The sequence below is a fragment of the Rhyacophila brunnea genome, unplaced genomic scaffold (genome assembly GCF_057557595.1).
Source record: "Rhyacophila brunnea isolate RB1 unplaced genomic scaffold, BYU_Rbru_1.0 scaffold_2, whole genome shotgun sequence".
NCBI lineage: Eukaryota > Metazoa > Arthropoda > Insecta > Trichoptera > Rhyacophilidae > Rhyacophila > Rhyacophila brunnea.
In genome coordinates, this window is record NW_028232859.1 from 15126740 (window position 1) to 15137903 (window position 11164).

At 35.6% G+C, this 11164-nt stretch overlaps 1 protein-coding gene across 1 annotated transcript; it reads right to left on the reverse strand.

The window, feature by feature from the left end:
- Positions 1-5841: 5841 nt before the first annotated feature.
- On the reverse strand, positions 5842-10878 carry LOC147071921 (60S ribosome subunit biogenesis protein NIP7 homolog). Its single transcript, XM_085947498.1, has 3 exons — positions 10663-10878; positions 10197-10489; positions 5842-6088 (listed from the first exon to the last, which is right to left on the reverse strand). The coding sequence occupies exons 1-3, from the start codon at positions 10716-10718 to the stop codon at positions 5895-5897; spliced, it is 543 nt and encodes a 180-aa protein (XP_085803624.1). The 5' UTR covers positions 10719-10878; the 3' UTR covers positions 5842-5894.
- Positions 10879-11164: the final 286 nt, after the last annotated feature.

Below are 11164 nucleotides of genomic sequence, written 5' to 3' on the forward strand. Positions count from 1 at the left end.
TTTTTAAGCGGTTAAAATGCAACCGTTAGGTAATGATATCCATAATTTAATTTATTTTAAAGAAACACTAGGTCACTGATATTAAAATATATAATAATATACAAATAAATTATCACGAACATGTATCAACTTACCTATGAAACGTAATACCATCTTCCTGCTTATCAGTACGTCTACCAAATTTTAATACAACACGCAGAACAATCTTTACTTTACCACTGACTTTATGTTTAACACGAAAAATAGCAATTTTAGCAACACGAGCTCGCAGGTTATCGACGCTACGTGAAGCGATTCAACACGATTTGCCAGCGATTCTTTTGGAAACTAACTCACACATATGTAGACCTTTTATCTTACTCTAGCGCGTGTCGCAGAGATTATAAGGGTGTCGAATACTTTCTCACTCGCACTCATGCATTGTTTTTGTTCAGGCCTTGATTACAATATAATATAAATACCTACCTAATTTAAAAAAAATGAATTAGTCTCGTTTTATTTAATGCATAAGAGCAGTGGCGGCCGGTGACAAGAATATGAGGGAGTGCAAAAAAGACTCACCTATTTATGCAAGAAGTCCATCCTCCGATCCTTGGATTTTGAAAACACGTCAATAACACGAATATTAAAGTCTGGTATTGACGATATCAATTGTTTTTCTATACTAAGCATCGCAAGAGCATTTAGCCTGCCTTGAGACATGGTATTTCTCAAAAATGACTTAACCCTCTTTAAAGTTGAGAAACAACGCTCACTTTCCACTGAAGTCATCGGAATTGTACAAATTATTTTTAATAGGGTAACACTTTCACTAAATACATCCAGTAAATTATTATTAGTGAAAAGTTGAAGTATCGACAATGCTCCATCAGTAACGTAGAAATCTTCTCTACTGTATAAGACTATTAGTTCATTTTTAAGTTTAAATTTGTCAATAATGTCGTATAATGTGGTTACCGTATTAAAATCTGTAGTTGGAAAATTTGTATGATAATCCCGGAACTTTTCACTAAAAAACAATTTGGCTATTACTAAATGACCTTTATATTCGAAACGATCTTTCGCTTGGTTCACTATAATGTCGCATACTTCATTGCATATTACAGAATGAGGTAAATCATTGGGACGACGTTTTTTCGATGGTTGAATTTGTGACATATGATTATTTTGACGAATACATTGTATAGCACGCGTAAAGTGTTCAATGTCCATATTTATCTCCAACACGTCCTTTGACCTCGATTGAAGTTGTTTAAAAAGTATATCACAGTTTGGCATAATTTTGGCAAAGAAATCTAACCAATAGTTAAAATTGTCTTCGTTTAAATACCGTAACAACATTCCAGCTTGATTAATGGTATCGGCGTCTAAATTTTCAGATTCTAAAATGTGTTCCATGCACTCTTTTAACTGATCGCGATAAGTATGCACAATAGTAACTGTTCTTATATTGAAATTCCACCTCGTTGTTGGTGCTGCTGGTATTTTTCTATGAACTATTTCTTTCAAGATATCAGTTCGCTTCGCAGACCTCGAAAAAAAAATTGGAAACGCTCGTAAATTAGCAAAAAAGTTTCGGACTATGGTGTTAGCTGAAACACTTCTTTCCATTATCAAATTCAATTGGTGTGCATAACAATGTATGAAGTGTGCGTGTGGATACGAAGCTTTTATCAAAGCCTGTACACCACCTAATCGGCCACTCATCACGGATGCGCCGTCATAACTCTGGCCAATTAGTTGTGCTTGTTTAATGTCGAGAACTTCTAGTTCTTTCAAAATTTCAGATGCAATACCTGCCGCAGTGTGGTTTTTCGGCGTCATAAATTTCCAGAATCGTTCATGTATCTGTCCGCGTAGTTCATACCTTATGACCAAAACAAGTTGTTCTGTAGTAGATATGTCCGTTGTTTCATCTGCTTGTATAGCTACAAACTTGCTTTGTGATATTTCATTTTTAATTTCGTTACGGCACACCTCTAGAATCGAATCTAAAATGTCATTTTGAATCGTTTTTGACGTACCCTTAAAAACACTATTGCTCTCCAAATGCTGTTTCATGGCTATGTCAATTTCCGAGACAAAGTCAATAAGCCCTCGGTAAACACCTGGATTATTTGAATCTGCAGATTCATCATGTCCTCTAAGAGCTAATTCAAATGCACCACAGAACTTCACACAGTCAATCAATCTGGATAAAATATAACGATTTTTGTCAAAACGTTCGTTAAATTGTTTCACAGATAAACGGTACCCTGCATCCAATTGTGAACGTATATCTATTTCTCCCAAGACTGCAAGTTGCATTTCATTTAAAATATGTTTTTCTGAACCACTGTGTTTTTTGATTTTTACTGACAGGTGGACCAAGTCTTGAATACCATGGACCGTCCAGTTAACATCTCCGCCGAACAACAGACACGGAAAACAAAATAGGGTATTAAGAATATTACATCCGCAAAGCCATTGTGTTTTTGAGTACATTTGCACATTAAATTTCCGATTAACAATCTTCGATTTCACTGTACACTTTTGAATTAAATTTATACATGGCAAAGGACGGCCTGCCACTTTAATATCAATTCGTTTGGAAAAATCGTGACGATTGTCCTTAATAGGTATATGCAACTGAATACACGGTACTCATTGTAAATACTATTAAATCTATATTATAAACCCAACTGTCGAACGATCAACCCATAGACTATATCAACCAAACTAACAGTCGTGAATATGATTATATTTTTGACACAATATGCATCGACATGAAGTTCGTCATTTCATTATAATAATTAGGCTTCCAACTGTACCTCGACGCGTCGCCTGAGTTATATGTAGGAATATTCATATTGGTTTGTGAGGTTTGTGTATAAAGTCCAAATGACTAGCTTATGTGTGTGTGCTTTCGGCCGGTGCACTGTACTTGAAATGAAAAGAATATGAAAAACATCGTTTCCAACGAAGACTCATGTAGTCTTATAGAACTTTGGTGATTTTGATTCTACAAGCTTCATTTCTTTGTCGCTGTGGTTGTCTGCTATAAATGTATGCGTGAAAAATGTGCGTAAATTCAAGGAACACTTCGAATAATGCTCCTGCATCGATGGAATTATTACGTGTGTATTGGTCGCGTCTCATCGACATTGTTTTTTCGACATTTGTGTGTATGGGTGGCTGAGGCGAAGTGTTGAAACGCTTGCGTCACCATTGTTCGAAAACGCGCGGAATTTAAAATGAGTGATTTCGCATAAGTTTTCGATATCGCATTTTTCTGAATACATGGGGGTTTTATATTACCTATATATTTTTATTTAATCTATGACGGGAGTGCACTGCACACTTTGCTCCTTTACTAGAGCCGTCCCTGCATAAGAGTAGTGAATGGTCTGCCTAGTAACACAGGACGTCACCACTTTTTTACTTTTCATATTATTTACGATCAATAATTAGTTAATTAAGTAATAATATAAATAATATAATGCATAGACTGTGAAGATAATGAAATTTAAAATTTTTATAACGCATTTGAATATAATCATTTTTCAGACCTGAGAGTGTTTCTTTATAGAAAATCTGATAAATAGTTTGCTAATGCATTTCAGCCAATTTCATGAATCGAGAATGCGAACGTCCACCACTGAATTATATAATATGCATTTTATAATTTTTATCTAGCTTGAAAGACTTTTATTAAAACAATTTTATTTGAAAGCAGATTTCGACAATCTTACAGCGTTGAATCTGTGGTTTCCTTTTTTGTCAATCCATTTATGCCAAAAATGAAAATTACTGAAATGACTGCCTCAATCGCCAAACTTATTCATGTAAGAAGACAAATTATTTAACTGGACATTTTCTCCAATATGACATATTAGTGTTTTCCTAAAATCATTTGCAAATAGATGAGAATTTTTGGAGGTAGATCAAAACAAAATATCCCACCCTTAAAAGTGGGGCATATAACATAAAACTTATGCTTGATTCAACGCATTTATGCAAACCATTATTTTCAACAATACACATAATAATATAGTAGGGGGCGTGTGGTATGCCGCGGAATTCTGGGAAGACCTTTGATGTGCCGTGGGTAAGAAAAGGTTGCGGAGCACTGATATATAGCATAGGTACTCTAATATTTAAGTTTCATTGGAAAAAAAAATTGCCGATCCTTCCATTTTTGTTTATAAATGTGCTCCTTATAATAAATAATGTCGGAAAACCCTGCTCTGGTCGACGTCTTATTAACAGTGTTAAACATGCCAGACGGGTTACAAAAACAATCTATTTGGCAGGGAAAAATGCTAAATTTTGTTAAAATAAAATTTCAATACTTACCATTTTTGCCTATCGAAAAAAAAAATGCAAAAAATCACATTTTCTCACTCATTTCAAAATTGACAAAAAATAATTAATTATTCTAACAACCGACGATAAGTAATAATTAGGTAATACCAGAAAGTGGAATCCCCAATAATCGTCATTCCTATGCTACTTGCCTAAGCACAAATTAAATTATAATATCTGATACCATTGTATCACTATAACGCCAAGAATGCTTCTGTTGTTTTATATCTTAAGACCGATCTACCTTCATTAAATAAACTAAATACCTAGCTTATTTGCAGCACATTTAAAGCTGTTGAAGGCATCAAAAAACGCCATGAGGTACGAGGGTTGTCGAGGCGCTGAAGTGAGTTACGTTCTGTTATTTGTGTGATAAGGCCACTACGCTTATAGAAATTTATCGACAGTTATGTGAAGTGTATGGACATCAAAACGTGCGAACATGGTGTAGAGTTTAAAAGCGGACGTAGACGTTCATGATGAACAGCGTGCCGGATGGCCATCGGTTTCGGACAAAACAATTGCTAAAGTGGAGAGGGTAATGCTTGAAGATCGACGGGTGACGATTCGGGAGCTGTACAAATTGATCCATGATGTCAGTAAGAATACTATTGACAAGATTTTGACAGAACATTCAAAATGCTCGCCGAAGTTCACCAATGGCAACGAGTTGAAGCGGCCCGCGAATTCCTTGATTGATATGCGGAAGAGGGAACACTGGTGATGACACCTGGGTACATTACATGACACCAGAGATAAAAGAACACTCCCGTCAGTGGCGGCATTCAGTATCGCCGAAGCCGCGAAAGATTAAACAAAAATTGTCTGCCGGAAAAGTGATGGTGACTGTTTTGGGATAGGAAGGGAATATTGTTGTGGGAGTTGATGCCTACCGGGACAACAATAAATGCTGATCGCTACTGTAAAACTTTGAAGAACCTTCGCCGTGTAATTCAAAACAGAAGGGGCATGCTAACGAAGGTAGTGCGTTTTCATCAGGACAACGCTCGTCCCCACACCGTCCGTGCAACAACCAATTTGGATGGGGTAAGGTCACACACCCCCCGCTACAGCCCGGACCCGACACCAAGTGATTATCATCTCTTTCCTGTGTTGAAGTCACACCTGGGTGGGACAAATTTCAGGACTGACAAGGAGTTGAAAGAAGAGGATGTACGCTACCTGCACGCCGCGGCGGGAGAGTTCTATGACACGGGTATACGAAAAATGCTACACCGCATGCAAAAATGCATCGATCGCGACGGAGATTATGTAAAAAAATAGTGGAAAGTCCAGGCTTTCCAAGAATGTATAATTCATTATAAACGTGTTTTTATTGTGAAAAAAAATTGGAGACCTTATTTTACGGACCACCCTTGTAGATGCCTATCGAAAAATGCTAGGTTTAGCAAAAAAAACGCTTAAGTTGACAACGCTGCTTATTACCGGCTTGAAAAAATTATCGAGATGAAAAAGACAATGAAATGAAATACATGGTAATTTTTATCAAAAGTAATTTTATTTAATAAGGGTTAAACTAATACATATATTTATAAAAGAGTTTCTTCTGCACGGATGTATTCACCAACATCTGCTTGATGAAAGCAAACAGTTGACAGGGGATCGGAGTGTTTGCATTCGGCAGTCGATTTTGATGTTACGCCGAACCCTAGGGGAAGATCAGACATGGATAAAACAATGACTCCTTGATGTTTAGGAGTGTTTTCTGTGATTCTTCCAAGTCCTGAAATAATAAAGATACATATTGTATTAAAATTAAATTATATTATTATATAAATTGTGTTCAATGACAAATTATTCTCGCGTGCCCAAAGTTTGGTTTCATTAACATGTTTGCAGTGAATTCTAATCAGGGCTGTTAAGAACAGAGTCTGTTCTGGGTATGATTCTCGTGAAAAAGTTTGATGGGGGGTTATTTTACTTTCAAAATTGAAAAAGTGGGTGTCTTAATATTTGTTCAAAATATCCTTACCAGTTAGAACATTACATTAGTAAAAAAAATTCTTTTGTAAAACATTATGTCAGAAGGCATAATATGTAAACATATTAAGGTGATACATTAGTGAAACGGCAAATAATTTTCAACTATAGGCGTGACAAAATTTTGGACTTGCTCGCATTCAGTGAGAGAACGTCGAGTTGGAAACACATCTCTTTGTTTCGTGATGGCGACGGGCCAATTAATTCTTAAATCGTGTAAAGATGACTAAAAACATTACCCATTTACTTTAAAAAGAAAACATGTCAATGAATATATTATTATTGTTACTAATAGAACAATAATCAGAACATAAAATGGACGTATGTTGGATTTATATGACAAATTATATTTCGTTTGACAGGCGTCATTTGCACCCGCGACCCGCAATCCACGCATCGCCTAGCCACGATCTTTTTAGACCGTGCCTCAACTGATGTACAGCCTTAATACAATTACAATAGAACCTCCGGAACTTCAATTTTTTAGGTGTTCCGATACAGGGTTATTAAGATTTGGAATCAAGGGTTCCAGATCAATGATAATTAAGGCGATACATCAGTGAAACGGCAAATAATTTTCAACTATAGGCGCGACGAAATTTTGGACTCGCTGCCATTCGGAGAGAGAACGTCGAGCTGGAAACACGTCAATTTGTTTCGTGATGGTGACGGGGGTATTAATTCTTAAATCGTATAAAGATGACTAAAAACGTTACCCATTTACTTGTTAAAGAAAACATGTCAATGAATATATTATTATTGTTACTAATAGAACATTAAATAGACGCATGTTAGATTTATATGACAAATTATATTTCATTTGGCATGCGTCATTTGCACCTGCGACCCGCAATCCGCGCATCGCCTATCCACGATCTTTTTAGACCGTGCCTCAACTGAGGTATAACCTTAAAGGATTCTCAGGATCCGATTCCATTTTCAGCTTTAATTCTAATAAAGGCTGTATAGAAAAATTACAAAAAACTTTTGACAAATGTCATTTTTAGATACATCACTTAAATTGGAATTTGACCTTCTATGACTGCTATAGACATTTGATCACATAAATACATGGAGATACATTTATACATGAACTTTGTATAAAACTGTTTAAAGGCATATAGAAACTGTTTACCAACATTTTTATAATAACATTTAAATTGTTTAAATACAAATGTTCATGCTTTTTGTATTCCAGTGGGTGGAAAATATTGTTCACGTACAAATCACGAGCCTAATACTACAAGGTTCGTATTACTAATTAATACTTCAAGGTACGAGGGTGGGTCAATAAGTCCTTAGAAAAGCCGACAAGTGGCGCGACTAGCAGCATGCAGCGGCACTACCGATTCAGTATGCTGCGAAGTTTCAATCAGATTGGTCGGGTTGTTGTGTGTTTCTCGTACATTTAAAAAAAAAATTTGCTTGTTTACAAAAATGGAGAAAATTGAGTTTAGAGCTGTTATTAAACATTTTAATATAAAAGGGTTTACAGCAAAGGAAATAAAAAATGAGTTGGATTTAGTTCACGGCATATCTGCTCCTTCACTTGCAACTATTTATAACTGGGTAAATGAATTTAAACGTGGTCGTACATCAACAAAGGATGAACCACGCTCAGGACGTCCTGTAGAGGTGACTACACCAGAAATGATCAATAAAATCCACGATATGGTGTTAAGTGACCGAAGATTAAAGTTGAGTGAGATAATTGAGGTTACAGGGATCTCAAAAGGTAGCGTCATTTCTATTTTACATGACAAATTGGGCATGAAAAATATTTCTGCAAGATGGGTGCCGCGTTTGCTCACAGTCGACAATAAACGCAATAGGGTGGTGGCCTCTAAAGCCCTGTTGTCGCTCATGCAACGCAATCCGGATGAATTTTTTCGTTGCTTTGTGACTAGATAAAACATGGATACACCACTATATCCCCGAGACGAAAGAACAGTCAAAGCAGTGGATTGCGAAGACAAACCATGTCCAAAGAAGGCGAAAACCGTAAAATCAGCTGGTAAGGTTATATGGCTACTGTATTTTGGGATGCACGTGAAATTATTTTCGTTGACTATTTGGAAAAAGGAAAAACAATAACAGGGGATTATTATGCATCTTTATTGGACCAGCTAAAAAACGAAATTGAAGAAAAATGGCCTCATTTAAACAGGAAAAAAATCCTTTTTCATCAGAACAATGCCCGTGTTCACACATGTTTACGATCAATGGCTAAAATTGAAGAATTGAAGTTCGAATTGGTCGACCACCCACCGTATTCGCCAGATTTAGCCCCCAGTGACTTTTTCCTTTTCCCAAACTTAAAAAAATGGCTAAGTGGACAAGGTTTTTTTGCAAATGAAGAAGTCATCGATCGGACAAATGCTTATTTTGAGGACCTTCCGAAAACTTATTTTTCTGACGGTTTAAAAAAAATTGAGAAACGTCTAACCAAGTGTATTGAGCTCCAAGGAGATTATGTTGAGAAATAAAAAAAAAATACAAAAATAAAAACTGTTTTAATGCTTTTTTCTAAGGAATTATTGACCCACCCTCGTATTCGTCCTTGAAAAAACAAACCCAACAATGAAGAAGTATTCTAAGCTGCCATATTGTTGCTTTTGTTTCATCAAGGACAAACACTTAGAACCTTGTAGTTCTCCACTCGCTAAATGTTATCTTGCGTTTGTACTAGGCATTAGCAATCACGTTGTTTGCATATCCTAAACATTTTACCTGTTAAAATGTACTGGATTTTAGTTGGTGTAGCCGAATTAGTGTCATGGATTCTGAATAGTTTTAATAAATAGTTCAGTCAGAATTTGAATAATTACGGTATACTTCCAACTACAATGTACAGTGACTGTACTGGCCAACACTGAAAATTGGTTGTTCAGTCATAAGTTTTTACTTTTTTTGGAGGCAAAATGTACCACCTTTCTTCTTTACGTTAATTGTTCAGTGATGTCCCGTGGGAAGGAATGAAGGAACAGATATAAATATTACAACTCTTGAGAGGAGTGGCAGTTGCTTCATTAGAAAGTATCGACATCTTAGTTTAAAAGATAATCGAAGAATAAAAAATCCTGAAAACATAACTATTGTTGTATTGTAATACAGAATGTAATGGCAGTTTATCGCAAAGGCAAAAATTTCACAAGGGTGCCTCCGAACCTCAGCGCTACAGACATCCACGTAACTGAAAGCATCAGTCTTTAAGAGTATGTTTCGTGGAAAATATGTTATGTTCTAATCTACTTATCAGTATACACCGATACCTATGTCAATTTAAAGATGTTCGGTGTATTTGTCTATTTAAGATAATTGAAAATAGGTAAGTAGGTGGGTACCTAACAAAACTAAGAATAAAGGGGTGGTTGGTATTCTAAGTCTGCTTAAAGGCGGTACTTTGCCTAGGGATATCACTGCAAATGCTGCCAGTTAAGTGAAATGACGATTCGTTGAATCCCATGTTATATTTAACTTAATACTAATATTTCTTTCGGTAGGTAGAGCCATTTCGCGAGTGTAGAACTACATGGTTCTAAGTGTTTGTCCTTGACGAAACAAAAGTAACAATGTGGCAGCTTAGAATACTACTTCATTGTTGAGTTTGTTTTTTCAAGGACGAACACTTAGAACCTTGTAGTATTAGACTCGCGATTTGCCTGAACCACATTGATACAGGCAGAAGACACTGTAGATTTACACAAGCTGGTTGTTGAAACCTACCAAACTCATAAACAAGAAACAATTCGATGAAAGGTATTGACAATTACTATAATATTTATTTAAATGTCAAAGAAACCTAACATGTACCTATAAATGTTTCCAAACTATTGTAAAGATAGTCTTACCACTTTTCATTATATGATGACCATACAAAAATTGCATTTCTGCAGAAGGCTTCAACCATATTTTGCACTTCGCGTATGGACTTATGTAATTCAAAGCTGTTATGTGCAGAATAAATTTATTTGACTTTGTAAATTTTCCAAAACAGGTTCCAGCAGATATTAGATGACTCGGGCCGGCAGTTTGAGCTAAGCCTAAAATTTTTTCGGATACATAATATACCCTGTCCTTCTTTTCTCTGAAGCAATATGTTCCATCTGGTCTGTCAATTAAGAGTCGCAGATTTGCACCAATGCTGTAATATAAAAAGAAAAATGATTGACATTTAATGACTGATGAAAACGTGCTTAGAGCATGTGAACGCGGAAAATGAATATAGCATTCTACAATATTCAATTGATAAAAACATACGCGATAACGCAATATTTTAATGTATGTGATATTCTATTATACAAAATTAAAACTTACTATTTTGACAGTTTCTCAAAAAGAACTTTAGTTCGTTCGTCTGATAAACGCTTCATTGTTGATATCAAATGAATCTATTGTATTAAATATTTGTGTAGTTTTTGTAGAAAGGTGATTATGTATTTATCTTCAAATAAGAATAATGCCTAATATGAAATTCAAGTTGTCTGATTTGTTTCACGAAACTGTCGAAAACACGTGCGACAAAACAATAGCGCATAGACAATAACCGAAAGATTACCATAGACTATTAAGGGGACGCTCTACAGAATTGCCCTTGAGAATTGAAAATATGATTTTTTTACATGTGGTCCGGAATTGTTGCTCTACTGGTAATATGCATAGGTCGCCGACAATGCTTTGGTCTAAAGTAATAATAATGATCTCTTATTTAATTTAAATCATAACACTGTCAAAGTGTATAAAATATGGGGTGACCAAAAAATGATATCTTCTAATATACGTAAATGTTACTAAATTCAATTTGTTAATCAGGTGTTTG

Excerpts from the sequence above, each read along its gene's own strand:
- LOC147071921 (XM_085947498.1), bottom strand. The coding sequence starts at position 10,718 with ATGAAGCGTTTATCAGACGAACGAACTAAAGTTCTTTTTGAGAAACTG. Across the intron at positions 10,490-10,662 it reads TTTGAGAAACTGTCAAAATA|CATTGGTGCAAATCTGCGAC; the intron begins GTAAGTTTTAAT and ends TTTATATTACAG. Across the intron at positions 6,089-10,196 it reads TCATCATATAATGAAAAGTG|GACTTGGAAGAATCACAGAA; the intron begins GTAAGACTATCT and ends TTATTATTTCAG.